At 44.7% G+C, this 25225-nt stretch overlaps 1 protein-coding gene across 1 annotated transcript in view; it reads left to right on the top strand.

Annotated features, from left to right (window-relative positions):
• Nucleotides 1-1643: 1643 nt before the first annotated feature.
• Nucleotides 1644-25225, top strand: part of LOC121536106 (protein mono-ADP-ribosyltransferase PARP14-like) — a 33818-nt gene continuing 10236 nt past the window's right edge. The window contains exons 1-20 of the mRNA XM_045206410.1: nucleotides 1644-1972; nucleotides 2279-2475; nucleotides 2581-2605; nucleotides 2795-2974; nucleotides 3424-3663; nucleotides 3791-4033; nucleotides 4133-6198; nucleotides 6400-6532; nucleotides 8461-8565; nucleotides 8666-8740; nucleotides 8948-9124; nucleotides 9253-9437; nucleotides 9523-9571; nucleotides 9695-9799; nucleotides 9930-9992; nucleotides 10109-10285; nucleotides 10476-10651; nucleotides 22880-22902; nucleotides 24803-24984; nucleotides 25080-25199. Coding sequence (XP_045062345.1) covers nucleotides 1801-1972; nucleotides 2279-2475; nucleotides 2581-2605; nucleotides 2795-2974; nucleotides 3424-3663; nucleotides 3791-4033; nucleotides 4133-6198; nucleotides 6400-6532; nucleotides 8461-8565; nucleotides 8666-8740; nucleotides 8948-9124; nucleotides 9253-9437; nucleotides 9523-9571; nucleotides 9695-9799; nucleotides 9930-9992; nucleotides 10109-10285; nucleotides 10476-10651; nucleotides 22880-22902; nucleotides 24803-24984; nucleotides 25080-25199 — 4693 coding nt within the window. The 5' untranslated portion in view covers nucleotides 1644-1800. The remainder of the gene's footprint in view (nucleotides 1973-2278; nucleotides 2476-2580; nucleotides 2606-2794; nucleotides 2975-3423; nucleotides 3664-3790; nucleotides 4034-4132; nucleotides 6199-6399; nucleotides 6533-8460; nucleotides 8566-8665; nucleotides 8741-8947; nucleotides 9125-9252; nucleotides 9438-9522; nucleotides 9572-9694; nucleotides 9800-9929; nucleotides 9993-10108; nucleotides 10286-10475; nucleotides 10652-22879; nucleotides 22903-24802; nucleotides 24985-25079; nucleotides 25200-25225) is intronic.

The following is a 25225-nucleotide window of genomic DNA, read 5'->3' on the forward strand; positions in this document are numbered from 1 at the left end:
TGTGTTTTGGATCATTGTCTTGCTGCATGACCCAGCTGCGTGTAATTAATTTGACGTTTTTGCCGAGGATGTTTTAGTTGCGCAATTTTACATCTAACTAAGTTGTTTGGTGCAGTATTTCTCAAGTTCAAAAATGCGCAACGTGTTGTCTCATGTAAACAAAGTAGGAGCTGCTGGGCAGGTGTGTCTCACTGTCTATGCTATTGGATAGAGCAATCGCCACAGCTGTTCACCCCATGTTAGTTGGCAAATGGACATCATCAAATAAAAACCCAACCTTCATTTACCCATTGTGACGCACAGATGTTCCAAACTCAGTTTTAGACGAGACTGACTTTATTACCAAAATTATCCTATTTACACTTTGTAGTCAATTTTGACACTAGAATAACTGTTTCTGACTCTAATCAATGCCACATAAACCATTTTCAAAAGGATTTATTTATTTTTAAAGGCAGTCGCTCTTTAATGTCTTCAAGGTACTTAATTATAACATTAATTGTGTGAACTACTGTACCTCAAACTTGACAGAGGGGTCCAGTGTAAGGCTTTTAGGCTTCACATACACCTTGTCTTTGTCACAGGACACAGTGCACTTGGCCATCTTCAGGATCTGGGCTGCCACTGGGGAAAAAAGGAGAACCCAGTATTACACATACAACGAACATAGATAACTCTGGAATAAGATCAAATCTGATTTGTACAGTACATTACTATACATTAATTTGTCCTGTCTTTATCAAGCCACAAAAGTAAGTGATCTATTTTATTATATATCAAAGGCTAATCCAACATGAGCAGACAAAGGGACCATATCTGGCCGTCCTGATTCCTGTACCTTTATCCTCCTCGAAGGTGATCCCAGCCTGGAGTGTAGCAGACTCTGTCCTCTTGGCCTGTAGCTTAGAATGGCTTTTTTTCAGTTTCTCCATCAGATCCTTGTTACCTCTCTCGAGCATCAAGATATCATCCTGTGTAACAGACAATACCATGCAAAAAACATATGTGAATCATCCACCACAGCCTCTATCTTATTCACCTGAATGAACCTATTGCAGAGAACACAACTTGCCCTAAATGGCTTTACATAAAGAGATTTCTGGCATGGCCAGGTAAATGCCTACCTGTAGCCCTCTCACAGTTTTAATGAACTCATCCTAACGTTGCTCCCCCTGCTGTTGAAGGACTACCAAATCTTTTTGAGTCTTTTTCTTAGAATTTTCAGTTTTGACAACTGCAGCCTAGATTTTTCGTCCTCTGCCTTTTCAAGTTTTGTCTGCATATTAGTAAAGAAACATATATGTTAAAACAAACCTTTAATTTAATAGATAGCTGATCTATTTCAATGTGCAAATAGGCTATCTACCCTCAATTTATCCAGCTCTTCCATGGCTTTAGACAGTCATCATTGCTCTGATCCATCTATTTGTAAGATTTGATTAATTTAGGAAAATCAGTAGTCAATGTAAATGACTGCCAAAGACCTAGAGGATTTTAGCTACCTTTCCATTCACAACAGGCTTGGCGGGGTAAGAGTCACCCATTTTCTGCAGCTGCTACAATCAAACTTACTTCAAGTTCCTCAAAGTCACGAGGTGTAAATCGAAAGTGAAAGTTTTTGTATGTACTATGCACGGCGCAACCATAAGAGCTTAACACAACATATTAGCAAAAATAATCGTTGTTCCACTGAGATTCGAACTGTCACTTCAAAAGGACAGGTGAGGAATCGAAGTTTCTGAAAAAGAGGCATACAAATATTATGATGCTTCAATCAATATAGGTCGACCTAATTGAATAATGACGGAAAAAACTGTGATTCTGGAGGGTCTGCCAGACGACCTAGACAAAATTAGATCCAAATTGGATTTGTACTTCAAAAACAAAAGGAGGTCTGGAGGAGAGGTATTACAAATTCAAGACTATCCTGGGGACAAGAAGAAGGCTCTGCTTGTTTACCTCGAAGATGCATGTAATTATTCAAATATTTTGAAATCAAAATATTTACATACTGTCATTTTAGACACATAATCTGATTGTGAATAAATTAGCCTAATTATACAGTTTATCTATTGTGCTCAGGCCTATATCTGAAGTATTGTGATAAACAGTTAATGTAAACAATCTAACTGTTGACAAACATCCGAAGCACCAAGATTGTGTTCAGTAATGTAATGTTTTAGGAGCCAAAACAGCAGAATCTGGTTTTGTAAAATGGATGAATTAGGCCTAGACTACATATACTGTACCTAATGATGCTATTTTATCTTTTCCCCAGGTCTGCAGAAAGTGTTGGCTAAAAGAGATCATAAGATAGATTTTAAAAAACCCATTGGGGTGGTTGAGCTTCAAGTGAAACTGAAAGAGGATGGCGGTGAAACAAAAGTGAAGAATGTTAAACCACCTCTCTTACCTCACCCAAAAAGAGACAATCTGACTCTTGTGGGGAAATCTGCACCCAACACGGAAGAGAAGGTGATTATTTGTGTATTTGTTATATTGCATCAAGTTTGCCATATTACAATATTTTGACATGTCTTCATTTGTGTTTTTCGGTGCCTGTCTTTATCTGTGATGTAGCAGCCAGTGTCAGACAGTCAAGCAGGTAAGATTGATATTCATAAAGACACTTATTCATCAATATATAACATCAATATGGGAATCACATTAATGTTCATGCTCTCTCTTTCTCTCTCTGTGTGTGTGTGTGTGTGTGTGTGTGTGTGTGTGTGTGTGTGTGTGTGTGTGTGTGTGTGTGTGTGTGTGTATGTGTGTCTTTCTGTTTATTTTTCAGATTCAGTGGAGGATAAGGATATAAAAGCAGAAACATATTCACTGCTTGTTAGAACCACCAAGGAACTCGAAAAGGAGCTCCTTAAATTGTATTTTGACCAGTTTGCATCAGAAGAAGAAGGAGTCAGCATTACAAGACATGACAAGAATAGCTGGATCCTCAAACTGTCCTTTCAGTCTGGTAAGGTTTTTTTTCTCCATAGACTTATGTAATTTAAAACTTCTTTCCTCAAATTAATATTATATTGTGGATTTACTGTATGTAGGAGTTGTTAACCACACACTTGTATTTATTTTACTGTAATCACTGTACTTTTCAACTTTGTACCTGTTGGAATAAACACTATAATTAGATCTGTCATACTTGTTTATCATTCAGAGGTTACTTTGCTATGACTGTAAAATGGAATGTCTCATCTCAGCTGGGAATAGGGGTCATGAGGAAATGCTTCCTTCCCAGTCACAAGAACACAATGGCTGCTATTTGAGTCTTTGCATTTTAGAGAATTGACATTGTTACATTACATTACATGTCATCTACTTATATCAACAGGTGAACATCATATGCGTTTATTTCTTGAGTCTGTTTGGACAATCATGCCCAACAATAAATTCTGTACCTCCTGTCAGATGCAGAGAAAGTCCTTGCCAAGAAGGAGCATCAGTATGGCATTTCTGTGGAGGTGTACAATGAGACAGCTGTGGAAGGGAAACTGGACAACAGGCGCTTCGTCCTGACTGGGTTCAATGAGAGCTGCAAGTGCGACATCATCTCTCTGTTCATCGGCAGCTGCAGCCAAGGGGCTGAGCATGCCTGGGAGACCCTGGACGATGGAGACAGAATAGTGGTCACCTTCAAACAGAACATTGGTGAGTCCACAGATACATCAAAAATATGTATACACAATATCGCTAATATTACGCCATTAAATTAAGTTCAATTACCAAACAACGGCATACAATACTAATCGAACTATTAACATTTTATGTTACTCAGACATAAAGTCCTTCCTTAGGAAATGTTCATCAAAGAAGTTCCAGGGCATGGAGATCGGGGCGTGTCGTTTAGAGCTGACAGACTCTGTGCTTGTCCAGGGGGACATGAGCCAAATCAAAGGAGGAGTGGAGGAGGCCCTCAATCTCTACTTCTCCAGCAAGAGGAGCAAAGGAGGAGATATCAAGTCCCAGATCTGGGTTACCAAGGGCAAGAGCATGGTCATCACCTTTGAAGACTGTCATGGTAGGCCCCTTTTCAATTACATTATCCTCTAGAAATAGGAATAAGTTTTAAGCTAACGTGTTCAGTAAATCATTCTGCCCTCTGTTCTCCTTATTCCAGTTGCCTATCAGGTGGTGGAACACATGCATAATTTCGGTGGGGTGGACCTCATAGCTCAGCTATTCTACTCCAGTCTGCAGAAGGCTTTAACTGGGCAAACAGCCCCCCAGTCAGATATCCCTTCTAACATAGCCCTTTGTCTCAGCTCAGCACTTTTCGACTTCATTAAACGTGATGAAGGCCGCAAGCAGGATTTAACAACTGGACTACGTAAGGTCAATGCTAGTGTCTCCTTCAATATGACCACAGAACCCCCACAGATAGAGCTGGACATGACCATGGAGAAGGAGTCCTTGGGCATGCTCAGACTGGGCCCTACATGGGGACGAATTGCCCGGAGAGAGGCTCTGGCCTTGCTAGAGAAATACAAAGAGGTTCAGCTGCCCACAACGGTGGAGGTCTGGGAAAGGGCTGAGAGTAGTTGTCTTGGCCTCAAATCCCCTGATGCCAGCATTTCTTACAAGAAGAGCAATGGTGAGATTGTGGTGGTAGGCGTGCAGAATGAGGTGAATACCCTTGTGGAGAAGATTGAGCACATGGTGAAGAAGGTCAGTGATGAGCTTGAGATGGAGAGGAACACAATAGTAAGAAAGATCTCACTGGACTCCAAAGAGAAGTTTGAGATCATCTGGAATCTTGTCTCTGGCAAACTAGTGGACGTGGAGTTTTCCAAAGATGAAGAAAGCTTTATCATATGTCTAAAGGGTTTGGAGAACAAGGTGAGCACAGCAGAAGGTGTTGTCCAAGAGGCCATGGGGAATGTTGAAGCCAAACTGCTTGATGTATCAGTGCCTTTGATGGAGTTCTTGAAATCTCTGGACCTGAAGAAGTTTGAGAGGGAGCATTTTGCCCAGAACCACATATCGTCTGTATTTCTCCTTGGTGATGGTTCTATCCAGATCCTGGCAGAAAAAGCTGACGTCCAGAGAGCTGAAGACAAATTACATGAGGTCATCAAAGAAGAAGTCATCAAACTCACACAAGACCAAGCCCATCTGACCAATGGCGAACAATGGACACAGTTCTTTGCCGTACTTAATGGCGAGCTCAAATTCACCAAGAACAACCACAATGTCAGCATCTCCGTAACACAGGAGAAGATTGTAGTCTGTGGATTCTCCAGTGTGGTGGCAGATGTGTCAGGGAAGTTGAGGGGATACCTGGACAACAAGAAGCCAGAAACGGTGGACATCTCTCTCAAATCAGTCCAGGAAGTAGAGTTTGTGGCCTCTTGCATGAACCTCTCAGAGGTCCCTGAAATCAAGGCTCTGGGCGTGACTATACTGCCATGCATAACACAAGGATCTCCTTGTCTGAAGATCACGGCAGCGGGTGATAAAATCAAAGAGGCCGTAGATGCAGTGAAACAGCAGGTCAGTACAATTACAATGGAGAGGTACACATACTCCAAAGCCGGAGAGTCCGAAGTCCTAGAGAAGAACCAAGTGGATCTGCAGGCTAAGGTCAAGGATTTAGGGTGCAAGCTCTACCTATCGCCAGTGATTACCCACTGTCAGAAATACAGCTACAACATAGAAGGTTGCGTCACTTTAACTGTTGGTCAGGGTAACATCTCCCAACATGCTGCAGATGCTTTGATCTGCCCTGTGAGCAGCAGTCTGTCCTTTGATACTCCAATTGCCAAGCAGTTCCTTCAGATTGGTGGGCCTGAGATCAGGAAGGTGTTTGACAAGTTCCTGAAGGAGAGGCAGACTCTACAGCCAGGAGATGTGGTCTTGTCCAACCCAGGCACCCTTGGAGCTCAGCACCTCATCTATGCAGTGATTCCAGTATGGGGGAAGGACACCTCAACTCTTAAAAATATACATCTACAATCAACGGTCCAGGACAGTTTACTGAATGCAGACATCAAGAAGTGCATCTCCATATGGATGCCAGCGATGGGGTGTGGCACCTTTGGTTTTCCCGTCACAGAGAGTTGTGCAGCAGTTATCAAGGGAGTCCTCGGATTCATTAAACAGAAACCCCAACACCTGAGGAACATATTTGTGATAGATTCCGACGCCAAGATAGTGGGGGAGTTCCAGTCAGCCATTGAAGGAGAGGTAAGTCCTTTTCTCAACATCCCATTCCATGTTTAGTGTTTGTTTATAATGCCACCTGGCTATACCTGTGATTAACATACCATGCCAAACCTTGGTACATGCATGGGTTTGATTAAAGAAGAAATGTGCAGTGTTATTGTAAATGGGGACAAGTATTCCTGTTGAAAGTCAAACCTCTTCTTGTCCTACTTGATTGAACAGGGTTATCGTCGACAACAAACAACCAACAAAACAGCAACAGGCACGACTCCAACTGCTCCCTCTGCAGCTACTGCCTCAAATAACACACCTTCACCACCACCCCTAGTGGCTAAACCAGGCTCAGACATCAAAGGTTCGTTTCTTCAACCATACATTTTTGTATCATCATACCATAAGGTTGAATACTGCAGGAAACCTATAACATGCCCTGTCCTCACAAATTGATTTCCAAGTTTTTAGTATATGTTTTTTCAAGACGAGTGATGAGAAGAGAATCATCCAGCCCATTGGGTATCTCACTACACCCCCATATGCCATGTCTTGAAATATGCAGACAGACGGATTAACTGACAGCCAACTTTCTAGATCCGCCCATAACTTTTGTACTTTATAGCATTTCCAGAAGGCATGGATTATTGAGTCATTGTTAGTTTTACACTTAAGACATGACTCTGCCGTTGTGCTGTAGAATTTGTGAATTTTGTCTCTTGTATAATAACTTCTATACATTCGTTTATACTGGATTAATACATTTTAGTTAACTGTAATTTCATTAGTTATGCTCTAACATTCCCTCCATCTTGTGCCAACATCAGTTCTTTTTAAGTCTTGGTTCCAATAGTTTATTTATTTTTTCTGAGATTGTCAGTTGGATAGACTCTCTGCAAGGTTTTGAAATATATTTCCTATCACATGAACATCCTTTTCTGACTCAAGGTTGCTCTGATGTCCAAAAGATTTCAAATCAACATTTCATGATATGTAACTTTTAAGTTGCATGTATTTGAAAATATCTACATCAGTCAGTCCAAAATTGCTTTTTAATTCTGTCATGGAAATAAATGTATTTCGTGTTACCAAGTCATTTACGGTTTCTGTGCCTTTAGTTTTCCATGTGGACCAATTTATCGGTGAATTCTGAAAAGCTATCCAAGGATTGTTCTATAGGGTTGTGTTTTTAGGGAGTGATATTGGTTCTTGTAGAATACGTTTAATCTTCTTCCATAGTGTTATAGTGTTCTTAACTATGAAGTTGTTCATGTTATTAGGTTTATCCTTTGAAAATAGACACATGAAAATATTCTGGGGATGCGCATGCGCATCTTCAATATGTACCCATTGTTCCTCTTTAGTGCATCAAACTTGGTCCTGGGGACCCCAAGTGGTGCACGTTTTGGTTTTTGCCCTAGCACTACATAGCTGATTCAAATAATCAAAGCTTTATTATTTGAATCAGCTGTGTAGTGCTAAGGCAAAAACCAAAATGTGCACCCCTTGGGGTCCCCAGGACTGAGTTTGGGAAATGCTGACATAGACTGACCAGGTGAATCCAGGTGAAAGCTATGATCCCTTATTGATGTCACTTGTTAAATCCACTTCAATCAGTGTAGATGAAGGGGAGGAGACAGGTTAATAGATGAAGGGGAGGAGACAGGTTAAAGATTTTTAAGCCTTGAGACAATTGAGACATGGATTGTGTATGTGTGCCATTCAGAGGGTGAATGGGCAAGACAAAAGATTGAAGTGCCTTTGAACAAGGTATGGTAGTAGGTGCCAGGCAGGCGCACCGGTTTGTGTCAAGAACTGCAACACCTCTGGGTTTTTCATGCTCCACAGTTTCCCATGTGTATCAAGAATGGTCCACCACCCAAGGGACATCCAGCCTACTTGACACAACTGTGGGAAGCATTGGAGTCAACATGGGCCAGCATCCTTGTGGAATGCTTTCGACACCTTGTAGAGTCCATGCCCTGACGAATTGAGGCTGTTCTGAGGGCAAAAGGGGGGGGTGCAACTCAATTCAGCATCACTGAGACTATATACTCAGTGTATATGTCGCAAGGAAAAACATTGGGTAGCGAGTTGATACAATTCATAGTCTAGAAGGTTAAAACCACCCTCAGGCTTAGGAAGATGTAAAACGTTCCTTTTTATTCTATGAGTTTTATTTGCCCATATAAAGTCTGTTATGACCGAGTATACTTTTTCAAAGAATGTCTTCGGTGGGGTAATTGTTCCATTTAATTAGATCTGCTTTCTTAAATTTTCTTCTATTAACAGTGATTATTGGTGGAGTGTCAGTGACGCTGAAAAAGGGAGACATCACCAAAGAGACAGTGGATGTCATAGTGAATTCCAACAACCATCATCTGAATCTTAATTCTGGCAAGTGTCTGTTTTAATGTTTTTAACACATGGTTTGTTTTCAGTTTGTTTTCATTTGACAGTGTACGGTAAGTCTCTATCTTATATATTATCTCAACAGGTGTGTCTGGAGCCATCCTAAAGGAAGCTGGGAAATCAGTAGTGGATGAATGCAGAAGAATGGTACAATATCTTGGTAAGGTATACTTTTTTATTCAACCTTAATTTATCCACGAAGTCCCATTTACAAGAGGACTTTGTCAAGCGATAATACTTGATATGATAAGATTAGGTTATAAAATCAAACATCAAAGTATTTCTAGAAATAATACAGTATTCAGCTTGCTACCAGACCAGTAGTGGTAGTAGACAGAATACTGACTTTTTGTCCCAATTTCCCCAGGTGCCCTGAAGGACGATGGTGTTATGCTCTCACGTGGTGGGAACCTGAACTGTAAGAACATAGCTCAGATAGTTGGGCCCAAGAATGCTGCAGATATCACTACCTCCATAGAGAAAGTCCTTAATCTGTGTGAGAAAAGGAAGGCAGTCACAGTGTCCATTCCTACTATTGGCACAGGTGATTCAACTGGAATATATTGTAAACTAAATGTTCCATTCCAGTGTCACTTGTATTGATTAATTGATCCATTTATTTGTTTCAATTGATCTATTTCTCACTTTGGATGCTGATGTCTTGTGCTTCAGGGAAAGGTGGCATTGAGCCCAAAGATTCCATCAAGGCCATACTAAAAGGACTGGAGAGACACATATCACAGATGCCTTCATCCAGCATCAAAACCATCTTCATAGTGGCCTTTGAGCAGAAGATCTTTGACCTCTTGAGAGATTACTTTAACAAAAGGAACCTGGGCCCACACAAAATCATGCAGGTAGATTTCATTCAACTAAGGCTCAATTAAACATTTTCTGTTTTGTTGATGAGTGTGATAACTAGAGGTTATGGGTTTTATCTAGGCTGCATCAACATCTACACCTTCTCAGTCCAGTCTTCCCCCAAATCAAGGTCTGACTTTGATACATCTTTGTTTACATTTGAAATGAATTCATGTTGTCCTATTTTAAAATGTGCATTTGTATAATTATCACAATGTGTGTGGGTGAAATGTTTACCTTTTCCCTCCCCTAGTTAAGATCCATGGTGTCAGAATTGAAGTGAGGAGAGGCGACATCACTCAAGAAACTGTCAGAGGCATCGTGAATACCACCAACTCTGGTATCAGCTTAACAAGAGGTCTGTATACTGAAAAAACGACATAACATTTTACATTGTTAGCGCACTCCAGAAAATATGATTTCTTCTGTTAATATAACTTTCTTCCTACCTACTGGATACAACCTAATTTTAAACATGTTATTTTCAGGAGTTAGTGCTGCGATTCTCAAAGCAGCTGGGAGCGCAGTTGAACAGGAGTGCAAAACCATTTGTGAGTGTCTCCCATCTCCCATATCAGAAGAAATGGAACCTGTGGTGTATCACAGCCATTCAGTCTGACTCTCTCTCTCTCTGGGTGTATGTGTGTCATCTGCTTTACATCTCCAGGCCCTCTGAGGGCTGATGCAGCAGGGGTGACCAGTGGAGGGGACCTGCAGTGTGACTTCATCCTTCACATGCTGGGGCCCCACTCTGTGGCTGACGCTACACTACGAGTCACCAAGGTGCTGGAGTGCTGTGAGAACAAACAGATCGCAACCGTGTCGTTCCCTGCTGTGGGCACTGGTAGGCAATGGGTTATTAGTCGTTCAGTGTTATTACAGGTTATTATAAACGGTTGTTATTAAAACTCGGATCAAATCATTTTTGTAGGCTCCCAACATGCTGGCATTTTAATTTGTCAAGTTATCCACAGCTATTGTCCGATTTTTCAGCTACACCTAATGCAGTGATTCTTTTATCGTTCCCATTGTAGGAGGTGGGGGCCTTAATGGTACAGACTCCATTGGTGCCATCCTCCAGGGCATCCAGGATCATCTATCACAGTGCCTCTTTTCTACCATCATCAAACTGATCTACATCGTCATCTATGAGGACAAGGTCCTGCAGGAGTGTCAGCTGGGGCTCAACCAGTGGAAGACTAGCCAGATGGTATGTTAAAGCTAGAATCCTTTATTGAAACAATAACAAAGCATTTTCCCCACACCTGTTTCGCTAAAAAGCTAAGGGATGGGGCTGGAGAACCGCTCTCAGATCTATAGACAGAGCTATGGATGCAAGGACTGACCATCCATGATTAATGTTTGAGGCTAAACAGTGTTTGTTTATGTTACGTTGTTTATAAACATTGGAGTAAAACAAGCTTATATTTTGGGTTCTGATGGGGTACAACATTTGAACTAAGTTCATGAGGCATTTATAAGTTATATTCTTCAAGAATCAATGGGTATATATCATTCATTTATAAGTTTTAAAAAATGTATGTAGCTAAGGATTCTAGCTTTAAAGAAATATGAATATAAAAAAGTAACTAACTTTGTAATAATAATGTCATAACTGCCATTGTTAATATAACTAATCTTCAGACATACTGTGGATGTATAGTATACTTACACTGAGTGTACAAAAATTTGGAATACCTGCTCTTTCCATGACATAGACTGACCAGGTGATTCCAGGTAAAGCTATGATCCCTTAATGATGTCACATGTTAAATCCACTTCAATCAGCGTATGTGTGCCATTCAGAGGGTGACTGGGCAAGACAAAAGATTTAAGTGCCTTTTAACGGGGTATGGTAGTAGGTGCCAGGCGCACCAGTTTGAGTGTGTCAAGAACTGCAACGCTGCTGAGTTTTTCATGCTCAACAGTTTCCTGTGTGTATCAAGAATGGTCCACCACCCAAAGGACATCCAGCCAACTTGAAACAACTGTGGGAAGCATTGCAGTCAACATGGGCTAGCATCCCTGTGGAACCTGTTGTGTCGAGTAAACGTTGCTAATTATGCTGTGATACCAAGGAGAACCGCTGACGCTGTATTTTCATCATAAAGGTTTATTCATAACAAAGGGTTACAGCGTCGATTTACAGATACCTGCAGTTATCTGGAGAATAATCGCCCCATCTCAAATATGATTATTCTGCTCTCCTTTGTCTCAACCAAGTATTTATAATCTTTACCCTGCTGTGGGTGGTTTCCCATACAGACCAATCACCTGTCTCCACACAACAGACTTCCTCTGTTCTATGGGGTGTCCCCCTAAAACTGCTCCCCAGATGCTCCCTCTAAGCTGAATAAACCTCCTCTCAGGTTCCATTTGAAAACGTTAGCAAAGTCATAATTCCTCAGATACTACATATTCCCCCCTTCGAGACAAATTAAGTCTCGAAAACAAAAAGAATAGGATTATGACAAATAACAATCTCTCTTATTGAGTATTTTTAACAATAAACCAAAAACACATTTTTCTATGAAGTGTAAATACATTTCTATGAAATTTGAACAAATCTTTATGGAGTGTGAATACATTTCTATGAAATATGAACAAATCTTTATGGAGTGTGAGAGCGAAAAACCTGTCTGGCAGCCTTCTTTCCAAATATCCATCCATCAATCAAGACAGTAAAATTCTCTCACGGCCCCTCTGCCCCAGGCAACCACTTAAGTACTCCAGATCAATTCATAAATCTTTATCAATGCATTTGAAACTATGATGCAATTAAATACACATGAAAGCCTCAGCAAACAAAATACAATCCAAAATGTCCACACTCAGGCTGGTCGACCCATCGGACCCTCCTGTGGATTCTCTCTATCCCTGCCTAGACCCAATATCCCTAAGCTTCCACGAAATAAACAAAAACATCTGAGATCCCCACATGTACCCAATAACAGCAAATATCATTCTACAAAAATTTATACAGAAAGAAAATGACACAATTTATGTATTACACATGCAAATATGTCTATATATCATTGCAGACACTGGAATGTAGTCCACTACACTTCATCTCCTCAGCAGTGTCGACTTCCAATGCATCGTCGATGATGGAATCAGAACATTTCCACACCTTCCTTGTTCCACTTCCTCCAGTCCCTTCATATTGTCCTTTCATATTGTCCCTTCATATTGTCCTTGTTTGAGCATTTGAATCCCCTCTACATATTCCCCCATATGCTTCTGGAAGAAAAGAAAAGACCAAACAGTATATTTTGCAAAACAACACATTCAAATTAGAACATCAATATCAACAAAAAATATAAAAATGATATATCAAATGAATCACATTCTATTTCCCCCCTTTGATTCATAACAAAATAACAAAATACTAAAATCACACTAATATTGAAAAACCTCTAAAAATGATCGGATAATCAAAACTGATATATATCTATCAATACTCCTTTGAGTCTTGACAGAAGGTTAAACCCTCTTATCGTTTCATTTGCAAAACCCTTCAAATTATAGGTAATATTATCTATGTTATCTTCCCAAATTTTACACCATACCATGGAAAAATCCCCACTTCTCTCTTAGACTTATCCTCCAATGGTAGGCTTCCCAGACTATGAAACTTCTCTCTTTCAGAATCAGATTTCTCTCTTTCCCCTTGCTTCCCCTCTTTTAATTTTAAAAACCTCATATGGAAGCTTCAACTTCAACATGTAACAACATCCTATCCATCCATAGGGTAAGAATATATTCTCTCACCACAAACCCCAGATGTTTCTAAAATCCCCCAATAGTCACATTACCATGCAAAACTTCTCTCCTTACTAAATGAAACCTCAAAAGTTACATTATATTTCTCATTACTAACCTTATGTTCCTGCTTACCCCAAAGTCATCATATAATCATCACAATCTGATATTCCCCTAAACATCCCTTTCCATCATATGTTTTATTAGAACAAAAACAGCTTTTAGCCCTCACTGGTTTCCTCTCCAATGCTTCATGAAGCGCTGTTAACTGATTTTCCTTCCTATCTAACAAATTCACATAGGTTAATTCACTTAACCAATAACACTTAAACCTAGGCCTAAACAAATGTTTCCACAACTACATTATTGTATCTGTTAATGATTGTTGCTGATACAACAGCCATGATAAAGGGCAGCAGGTAGCTTAGTGGTTAAGAGCGTTGTGCCAGTAACCGAAAGGTCGCTGGTTCTAATCCCCGAGCTGACTAGGTGAAAAATCTGTCGATGTGCCCTTGAGCAAGGCACTTAACCCTAATTGCTCCTGTAAGTCGCTCTGGATAAGAGCGTCTGCTAAATGACTAAAATGTAAATGTAATAAAGCATAAGATTGACACATACTTGATAGAAGTTTAGCTACCTTCTAAGATTCAACCCCATTTTCCTTATGCTGAAATTCTCAACAGACATTTACCCTCAAGATTCCTCACTGATCTTACAGAATGAGTTAACTCCTTGAACCAAAGATTCCTACCTGCCCATCCATCTTTAATTTTCAAACAGAAGAATCAAATCCATATGCCTTCCATTTAGTTTCTCTCTTCCCTAACGAACTGTATTGATCAGATATATCTTCTTGTCTTCCAGTAAAATCAAAGAACTCATCCTGTACCTCCATGATAGTATTCTCCCTCTAACATTACTCAAAATAACTTAGCAATCACTCATAACCCTCTTTCACTTCCTATCGTTCTACAAAATATACTTCCTTTGACTAGGTGAAACAGCTTCTACTTCTGGTCTTCATAACAACACTTCTTCTCCATAATTATCTCTCCATATGAGAGGAATATCACCTCTACACATTCCTTCTCTCACATCTACAAGGAAGATGAGCTGTATCAACCATCCTAACCCTAATGACAGTCTTTTCCTCTAAAATTGGTGCTGGAGCGATTGGCTCCCTTGTAATCAAATGTGATATATTTATAGCTTTAATAACTGTCAATGTTGAAAGAGTTAAATTGCTTCTCACTGTTGTTATAATAGGCTGAAGTGTTGATGTCATTGTTGTTAATTCACCCATTCTCCCTAAGGCTTTGAACTCTTGACTTGTATTTCCATCTATCACCACTAGTGTCACTACATTAACTCTCAGTCCCAACTCTAATCCCTCACTTTCAAACTGTTGATTATAAAAAATACATTCATAATCACCTTGATCTTCCTGCTGGAAATTGTAAATATAGATACTGCAATCACCCTCAATCTTCTCTTATCATTCAGCAACGCATACATTCTCAATGCATCTGCTCCTAACAGATCTAAACTCTTACCATATCTATCTTCCCACTGAACTCTAAATTTTCCTTCACCACTGTTCTCTCTCTCTTACTACTAACATTGAAGCTTAGCTGACTGTCCTAGAGTTCCTTCAACCCTAGTTTTCTTAACTTTTTTAATCTGACTTTTCTCCTAACTTTTTTCAAAACCCATTTCACTGATTTATCCACAAATTCCTTTCCCACTAATTTTTCAAAAACCATTTCACTGATTTATCCACAAATTCCTTTCCCACTAATTTTAGAATATGTGATCGGGAAGTCCCCACCTGCTTATGACTTCTTTACACACAGACTTGGCAAACGACTGAGCATATTTTAGCTTAGTTTGACATTGTCCTCCTTCCTATGATATATATCTTTTCAAGCAAATATGGTTCCCAAAAACCCTACTCTTTTATAATCTTTCTCCTAACCTTAGCCTTCTTTAAAGAATCTTCACTGAGATTTCCAATCCAGAATACTAAAGACAAATCCATCTCTGTCATCATCAACCATTGGTAAACCTTCTCCTTTGGCACTTCTACCAGACAGCCGTCTGGTGTACATCTTATTGTACTGTTCAACTTACACAATGCTTCTCTTCCCAACAATGCAATAGGTATATGTTCTGATACCAGTATGGGTATTTTAATTTTCTTTGATTTTTATAGCAGAGCTCAATTGGTTCCTTAAGAGTAATCAACTGTTTTACTCCCTCAAATCCCTATCCTAATTAGTCAATTTTACATAGTGAGATGTGTAACCTCTTCAGGCTGTCAGGGTTGAGTGTAGAGGTAGCGTAGAATCACACGCAGGACATACAGAGGTTTCGAACAGACGTCTTTAGTGAAGTCCAAAGAACAAGTCAACCACGGCAACAGGCAACAGGCGAACTTTACGCACAAAGGTAAAGTACAAAATAAAGGCGCACAAAGTGCGGGACTCTCTCTAACAAAAATATATATAGAGAACAGAACAACAAACTAACACAACACGTGACATCGAACAATTACACACAACACCTGACCAAACTCAATAGAACTAAATAGGACGCATAATGAACACTAACAAGGAACAGGTGTAACAAAACAGACAAAACCAATCAAACATAGAAACATAGAACGGTGGCAGCTAGTACTCCGGAGACGACGACCGCCGAAGCCTGCCCGAACAAGGAGAAGGAGCAGCCTCGGCCGAAACCGTGACAGTACCCCCCCCTTGACGCGCGGCTCCAGCCGTGCGCCGACCCCGGCCTCGGGGACGACCAGGAAGACGCGGAGCAGGGCGCGTGGGATGACCACGATGGAACTCGGTCAGAAGAGACGGGTCTAGGATGTCCCTCCTCGGCACCCAGCACCGCTCCTCCGGGCCGTACCCCTCCCACTCCACGAGATATTGGAGACCTCCCATCCGGCGTCTTGAATCTAGGATGGACCGAACAGTGTACGCCGGAGCCCCCTCGATGTCCAACGGGGGCGGAGGAGTCTCTTCTATCTCATAGTCCTGGAGTGGACCAGCTACCACCGGCCTGAGGAGAGACACATGGAACGAGGGGTTAATATTCTTGTAATCAATGGGCAGTTGTAACCTGTAACACACCTCGTTCAATCTCCTCAGGACCTTAAAAGGCCCCACAAACCGCCGACCCAGCTTCCGGCAGGGCAGGCGGAGGGGCAGGTTTCTGGTCGAGAGCCAGACTCGATCTCCAGGTGCGTACACTGGCCCCTCACTGCGGTGGAGATCGGCGCTTGTCTTATGTCGACGGATGACTCGCTGCAGATGGATGTGTGCAGCGTTCCACGTCTCCTCCGAGCGCCGCACCCACTCATCCACCGCAGGGGCCTCGATCTGGCTCTCATGCCAAGGTGCCAGAACCGGCTGGTACCCTAACACACACTGGAAAGGGGTTAGTTTAGTGGAGGAGTGGCGGAGAGAGTTCTGTGCCATCTCGGCCCAGGGAACATATCTCGCCCACTCCTCCGGCCGGCCCTGGCAATACGACCTCAGAAACCTACCCACATCCTGGTTGACACGTTCGACCTGCCCATTACTCTCCGGGTGGTAACCCGAAGTAAGGCTCACCGAAACCCCCAACCGTTCCATAAACGCTCTCCAGAATCTGGAGGTAAACTGGGGGCCTCGATCAGACACTATATCCTCGGGTACCCCGTAATGCCGGAAGACGTGGGTAAATAGAGCCTCAGCGGTCTGTAGGACAGTAGGAAGACCCGGCATGGGAAGGAGACGACAGGCCTTCGAGAACCGATCCACAACGACCAGGATGGTGGTATTCCCCTGTGAGGGGGGAAGGTCTGTAACAAAATCCACCGAGAGGTGAGACCAGGGTCGTTGTGGAACGGGCAGGGGTTGTAACTTACCCCTGGGCAAGTGTCTGGGCGCCTTACACTGGGCACACACCGAGCAGGAGGAGATATAAATCCTCACATCCCTGGCTAACGTTGGCCACCAGTACTTTGTGCTAAGGCAGTGCACTGTCCGGCCAATACCTGGATGCCCAGAGGAGGGTGACGTGTGAGCCCAATAAATGAGTCGATCCTGGACCTCGAGCGGGACGTACGTCCGACCCACCGGACACTGTGGAGGGCTAGGGTCGGTGCGTAACGCCCGCTCGATCTCCGTATCGACCTCCCATACCACCGGTGCCACCAGACAAGACTTAGGTAGTATGGGAGTGGGCTCAACGGACCTCTCCTCCGTGTCATACCGCCGAGACAGGGCATCTGCCTTCCCGTTCTGGGACCCAGGGATGTAAGTGATCTTAAACACGAACCGGGCTAGAAACATAGTCCACCGAGCCTGGCGAGGATTCAGTCTCCTAGCTGCCCGAATGTATTCCAGGTTACGGTGGTCAGTCAAAATGAGAAAAGGGTGTTGAGCCCCCTCAAGCCAATGCCTCCACACCTTTAGGGCTTGTACCACGGCTAACAGCTCCCTGTCCCCTACGTCATAATTACGCTCCGCCGGACTGAGCTTTTTCGAATAAAAAGCACAGGGGCGGAGTTTAGGTGGTGTGCCGGACCGTTGTGAGAGAACGGCCCCGATACCGGCTTCAGACACGTCCACCTCCACTTGGAATGGTAAAGCGGGATCCGGGTGCGCCAGCACCGGAGCCGAGGTAAACAGGTCCTTCAGTCTCCCAAAAGCCCTGTCCGCCTCAGCTGACCACCGCAAGCGCACCGGACCCCCCTTCAGAAGGGATGTTATGGGAGCTGCCACCTGTCCAAAACCCCGGATAAACCTCCGGTAGTAATTCGCAAAACCCAATAACTGCTGCACCTCTTTAACCGTGGTTGGGGTTTGCCAATTACGCACGGCTGACACACGGTCAACCTCCATCTTCACCCCTGACGCAGACAACTGATATCCCAAAAAGGAGACCGACTCCTGGAAGAACAGACATTTCTCTGCCTTGACATACAGGTCATGCTCCAACAGCCTCCTCAACACTCGGCGCACCAGGGCTACATGCTCGGCTCGGGTAGAACTGTACACCAGAATATCGTCTATGTACACGACTACTCCCTGCCCCTGCATGTCCCGGAAAATCTCATCTACAAAGGATTGGAAGACTGATGGAGCATTCATTAACCCGTATGGCATAACGAGATACTCGTAATGACCGGAGGTAGTACTAAATGCTGTCTTCCATTCATCGCCCTCTCTAATGCGCACCAAGTTATATGCGCTCCTGAGGTCCAATTTTGTGAAGAACCGTGCCCCGTGTAATGACTCCGTCATAGTCGCAATCAGAGGGAGTGGATAACTATATTTCACAGTAATCTGATTGAGACCGCGGTAATCAATACACGGGCGCAAACCTCCATCCTTTTTCTTCACAAAAAGAAGCTCGAGGACGCGGGTGAAGTGGAGGGCCGTATGTATCCCTGTCTCAGAGACTCGGCAATGTATGTCTCCATCGCCCTCTTCTCCTCTTGTGACAAAGGATACACATGGCTCCGCGGGAGCGCAGCTCCTGCCTGGAGGTCTATCGCACAATCCCCCTGTCTATGAGGCGGCAATCGCGCCGCTCTCGTCTTGCTAAACACGAGTGCCAAATCCTCATACTCGGGGGGAATGTGCATTGCGGGCATTTGGTTCGGACTCTCCACCGAGGTCGCCCCTACGGAAACACCCAGACATAGCCCCTCACACTGGGCAGACCACCCCTTAAGAGCCCTCTCTCGCCACGAAATAGTAGGATCATGTGTAATCAACCAGGGAAGCCCCAGCACCACCGGATACGCAGGAGAGTCGATCAGATAGAGCTGAATCGTCTCCTCATGACCCCCCTGCTTCTCATTTTTTACATTTACATTTTAGTCATTTAGCAGACGCTCTTAACCAGAGCGACTTACAGGAGCAATTAGGGTTAAGTGCCTTGCTCAGGGGCACATTAACGTCATTTAGCAGACGCTCTTAGCCAGAGCGACTCACAAATTGGTGCGTTCACCCTATAGCCAGTGGGATAACCACTTTACAATTTGGGGGTTAGAAGGAATACTTTATCCTATCCCAGGTATTCCTTAAAGAGGTGGGGTTTCAAATGTCTCCGGAAGGTGGTGAGTGACTCCGCTGTCCTGGCGTCGTGAGGGAGCTTGTTCCACCATTGGGGTGCCAGAGCAGCGAACAGTTTTGACTGGGCTGAGCGGGAGCTATGCTTCCGCAGAGGAAGGGAGCCAGCAGGCCAGAGGTGGATGAACGCAATGTCCTCGTTTGGGTGTAGGGACTGATCAGAGCCTGAAGGTACAGAGGTGCCGTTCCCCTCACTGCTCCATAGGCAAGCACCATGGTCTTGTAGCGGATGCGAGCTTCAACTGGAAGCCAGTGGAGTGTGCGGAGGAGGGGGGTGACGTGAGAGAACTTGGGAAGGTTGAACACCAGACGGGCTGCGGCATTCTGGATGAGTTGTAGGGGTTTAATGGCACAGGCAGGGAGCCCAGCCAACAGCGAGTTGCAGTAGTCCAGACGGGAGATGACAAGTGCCTGGACCAGGACCTGCGCCGCTTCCTGTGTAAGGCAGGGTCGCACTCTCCGAATGTTGTAGAGCATGAACCTGCAGGAGCGGGTCACCGCCTTGATGTTGGCGGAGAACGACAGGGTGTTGTCCAGGGTCACGCCTAGGCTCTTCGCACTCTGGGAGGAGGACACAGCGGAGTTGTCAACCGTGATGGCGAGATCATGGAACGGGCAGTCCTTCCCCGGGAGGAAGAGCAGCTCCGTCTTGCCAGGAGTTCAGCTTGAGGTGGTGATCCGTCATCCATACTGATATGTCTGCCAGACATGCAGAGATGCGATTCGCCACCTGGTTATCAGAAGGGGGAAAGGAGAAGATTAGTTGTGTATCGTCAGCGTAGCAATGATAGGAGAGACCATGTGAGGATATGACAGAGCCAAGTGACTTGGTGTATAGGGAGAAAAGGAGAGGGCCCAGAACCGATCCCTGGGGGACACCAGTGGTGAGAGCACGTGGTGCGGAGACAGCTTCCCGCCACGCCACTTGGTAGGAGCGACCGGTCAGGTAGGACGCAATCCAGGAGTGAGCCGCGCCGGAGATGCCCATCTCGGAGAGGGTGGAGAGGAGGATCTGATGGTTCACAGTATCAAAGGCAGCAGACAGGTCTAGAAGGACAAGAGCAGAGGAGAGAGAGTTAGCTTTAGCAGTGCGGAGAGTCTCCGTGACACAGAGAAGAGCAGTCTCAGTTGAATGACCAGTCCTGAAGCCTGATTGGTTTGGATCAAGAAGGTCATTCTGAGAGAGATAGCAAGAGAGTTGGCTAAAGACGGCACGCTCAATAGTTTTGGAAAGAAAAGAAAGAAGGGATACTGGTCTGTAGTTGTTGACATCAGTGGGGTCGAGTGTTGGTTTTTTGAGAAGGGAGCAACTCTCGCTCTCTTGAAGACGGAAGGGACATGGCCAGCGGTCAAGGATGAGTTGATCAGCGAGGTGAGGTAGGGGAGAAGGTCACCGGAGATGGTCTGGAGAAGGGAGGAGGGGATGGGGTCAAGCGGGCAGGTTGTTGGGCGGCCTGCAGTCACAAGTCGCAGGATTTTATCTGGAGAGAGAGGGGAGAAAGAAGTCAAAGCATAGGGTAGGGCAGTGTGAGCAGGACCAGCAGTGTTATTAGACTTAACAAACGAGGATCGGATGTCGTCAACCTTCTTTTCAAAGTGGTTGACGAAGTCATCCACAGAGAGAGAGGGGGGGGGCGGAGGATTCAGGAGGGAGGAAAATGTGGCAAAGAGCTTCCTAGGGTTAGAGGCAGATGCTTGGAATTTAGAGTGGTAGAAGGTGGCCTTAGCAGCAGAAACAGATGAAGAAAATGTAGAGAGGAGGGAGTGAAAAGATGCCAGGTCGGCAGGGAGTTTAGTTTTCTTCCATTTCCGCTCCGCTGCCCGGAGCTCTGTTCTGTGAGCTCGCAATGAGTCATCAAGCCACGGAGCTGGAGGGGAGGACCGAGCCGGCCGGGAGGATAGGGGACACAGAGAGTCAAAGGATGCAGAAAGGGAGGAGAGGAGGGTTGAGGAGGCAGAATCAGGAGATTGGAGGGAGAAGGATTGAGCAGAGGGGAGAGATGATAGGATGGAAGAGGAGAGAGTAGTGGGAGAGAGAGAGCGAAGGTTGCGGCGGCGCATTACCATCTGTGTAGGGGCAGAGTGAGTAGTGTGGGAGGAGAGCGAGAGAGAAAAGGAAACAAAGTAGTGGTCGGAGAAATGGAGGGGAGTTGCAGTGAGATTAGTAGAGGAGCAGCATCTAGTGAAGATGAGGTCAAGCGTATTGCCTGCCTTGTGAGTAGGGGGGGACGGTGAGAGGGTGAGGTCAAAAGAGGAGAGGAGTGGAAAGAAGGAGGCAGAGAGAAATGAGTCAAATGTGGACATAGGGAGGTTGAAATCCCCCAAAACTGTGAGGGGTGAGCCATCCTCAGGGAAGGAACTTATCAAGGCGTCGAGCTCATTGATGAACTCTCCAAGGGAACCTTCTCCATCCTAAGTGGCACTGTGACCTCCCTAATCAACCCGGATCCTAACGGACGGCTATCTAGGGCATGTACAGGGAAAGGATTATTTACCGGAAGGAGAGGGATCCCTAACTCTACACAGAATTTGCGATCTACAAAATTCCCAGCTGCGCCTGAATCTGCTAGCGCCTTATGCTGGGAACGAGGTGCAACCTGTGGAAAACAAACAGGTATGGTTATGTGTACGACAGAAAGCTCTGGGTAAGTGGGGCGCCTACTCACCTGGGAGGACTCCCCAATGTGTGGCCTGCCTTCTCTTCCACCAGGAGACCCTCCCCAGCACCTAGCCGCGGTGTTCCCTCCACGGCCACAGTTGGTGCAGGGGACGGCCCCCCTCAGGCTCCTTCTCCTCCGTTCTCTAGCGCCAGCACCTCCGAGCTCCATAGGGCTCGGCTCGGAGGTGCTGGAGGGTGGAATGGGCGACCCCCACCCGGGACGCCCGCGGGTGGCGAGCAGGGTGTCCAGCCGAATGGCCATGTCAACCAATTGGTCAAACGAAAGCGTGGTATCCCTGCACGCCAACTCTCTACGGACGTCCTCCCGGAGGCTGCAGCGGAAGTGATCTATGAGAGCCCGCTCATTCCACCCTGCATCTGCCGCTAGAGTCCGGAACTCCAGTGCAAACTCCTGAGCGCTCCTCATCCCCTGCCGGAGGTAGAATAGACGCTCCCCCGCCGCCTTCCCCTCCGGTGGATGGTCAAACACTGCACGGAAGCGGCGGGAGAACTCCACATAGGTGATAGTTGCGGCGTCTATTCTCCTCCATTCGGCGTTGGCCCACTCCAACGCCTTGCCGGTGAGACAGGAGATGAGGGCGGAAACGCTCTCGTGTCCCGAGGGCGCCGGGTGTACGGTGGCGAGGTAGAGTTCAACTTGCAACAGGAACCCCTGACACGCGGCAGCGGTGCCGTCTTACGCCCTCGGGAGCGAGAGCCGAATCCCACTGGGTTCCGGAAGTTGGACAGGCGGGCTGACCGATGGTGATGGTGTGGTAGGTGGGGGTGTGCGTACCCCGCTGGTCTCCCATCGATGGAGGGTGTTCATAACTCTGTCCAGAGCATGCCCGATTTGGTTAATCCTGTCCTCCTGTCCACGAAGGCGCTCCTCGATGATCTCCGTGGGTGCGGTTGCTCCTGCTGATTCCATTGTAAGGGTGTGTAATTATGTCAGGGTTGAGTGTAGAGGTAGCGTAGAATCACACGCAGGACACACAGAGGTTTCGAACAGACGTCTTTAGTGAAGTCCAATGAACAAGTCAACCACGGCAACAGGCAACAGGCGAACTTTACGCACAAAGGTAAAGTACAAAATAAAGGCGCACAAAGTGCGGGACTCTCTCTAACAAAAATATATAGAGAGAACAGAACAACGAACTAACACAACACGTGACATCGAACAATTACACACAACACCTGACCAAACTCAAGAGAACTAAATAGGACGCATAATGAACACTAACAAGGAACAGGTGTAACAAAACAGACAAAACCAATCAAACATAGAAACATAGAACGGTGGCAGCTAGTACTCTGGAGACGACGACCGCCGAAGCCTGCCCGAACAAGGAGAAGGAGCAGCCTCGGCCGAAACCGTGACACAGGCTGAACACAGATAAAAGCTGTTCCACTATCCGCTATCACTTCCCATAGTCCTTTGTTTATTTTCACTTCAATTGTTGGATCTTTTTCCGGTCCTGATGCTACCAGCTGACACCCCCCTTTCGGATCTTCTAGGCACCCCTAGAATCCTTGCTCCTTGTCCCTATAAGGGTTCACCTGTCCTCCAGATGATCTTCACTTGCTCCTGTATCTTCCTCTGAAATTCCCTCTGATGTTTCCTTCTGGCCCATTGCACTCACAGCAAAGTGACCAACCTGTCCATAACTATAACACACTTCTTAAGATTGCTGGAAGTATGGCTTAAATCTTCCTCTTCCTCTTTCTAAGCCTTCTCGTCCTCTTCCTCTCCAATTCTTTCACAGTCCAGAAACTATCTATGGATATGAAACAACTTGTACCACTAGGTGTGGCTGGTACAATTGCATTTGACCTTGTTCAGTTGAAGCTGTGTCAGTGATTGTTGATTTGGTGCACACTGATTCTTCATAACCAAAGCTTTTCTTCTCCTTCTTCTTCTCCCCGAGTTGTATTTGATTGAGTTTTCTGAGAGTTTCTTGGTCCTGTTCTTTCTAGTTGTTTACATATCGGTATTCTTCAAAGGCTTATATTCTAGGCTCTGTCCTCGAAATATCATCTTCCATCATCTTCTTACTTGTGCTCTCTTTCCTTTCCTCAATGTATGCTTCTCCAATTCTTGGGATCCTTTTCTCAGCAGTTTTTTCCTCTTCTCTTCTGTATCTTCAGCTTCTTGAGTTGTTGTTCCAGTTCTCGTTGTCTCTTCTAAATTATTCCCCTTATCCAGGCATAATACGCATCAGTCTATATCTCTTTCTATTTCTTCTTTGCTAATCATTGTAGGATAAAATCCTCTTGAACATAAAGCACCTTTAATCTCCAAATCTTCATCGCTGTATCCATCTTTACTTTCATCAGAACTCGAATCTCTTGTATTCTTCTTCTTCAAACATCCATCACCCCTTCTTTCCGCTCTGGCCAACCTCCATCTGATCACAGGGTCATATCCACCCATGATCTCTTCTCAATCACTCTGATCATCATCATCTTCATCATCATCATCATCATCTTCAAGTTCCATCTTCCTGATCTCATTTTCTTCCTACTTTTGGAGTTTTGGATTCATCTTTATGGTCGTTTCTGCTTTTCCTCTCTCTATTATTCAATCACTTGACTCCACTGGCCATGGTTGTTCAATACTTCCTCTGTTCTATGGGGTGTCCCCCTAAAACTGCTCCCCAGATGCTCCCTCTAAGCTGAATAAACCTCCTCTCAGGTTCCATTTGAAAACGTTAGCAAAGTCATAATTCCTCAGATACTACAAACCCTTTCGACACCTTGAAGAGTCGTCCATGCCCGACGAATTGAGGCTGTTCTGAGGGCAAAGGGGGGGGGGTGCAACTCAGTGTACATTACTGTGTATAGTTGTTGTTTTTAAACCCATTCTTTGGATTGTCATCCAGGATGAAGATGATCTTTATGGTGATGATGATGACAGTGACTCTGAGGATGATTTTTATGATGATACCACCAGCTCTGGGGAAGACGATGGCAGCAGTGGTCAGACAGGTTCGTACAATTCCAATTTATTACAGCATGTGACATTCTGCTACAGTTGATGTCTGCTACTTATCCTTCCTCTGTAACCTTTACCCTTTATCCAGGAAACACCATTGAAGCAATGATTGGGCCAGTGATGGTCAAGGTGGTATGTGGTGACATCACTAAGGAGATAACAGACGCCATCGTCAGCAGTACAAACTCAAGCCTCGATCTGAACTCAGGCAAGATCCCTATTCCAAATTTCGAA

The sequence above is a fragment of the Coregonus clupeaformis genome, chromosome 23 (assembly GCF_020615455.1).
Source record: "Coregonus clupeaformis isolate EN_2021a chromosome 23, ASM2061545v1, whole genome shotgun sequence".
In the NCBI taxonomy this organism is placed as follows: Eukaryota; Metazoa; Chordata; class Actinopteri; order Salmoniformes; family Salmonidae; genus Coregonus; species Coregonus clupeaformis.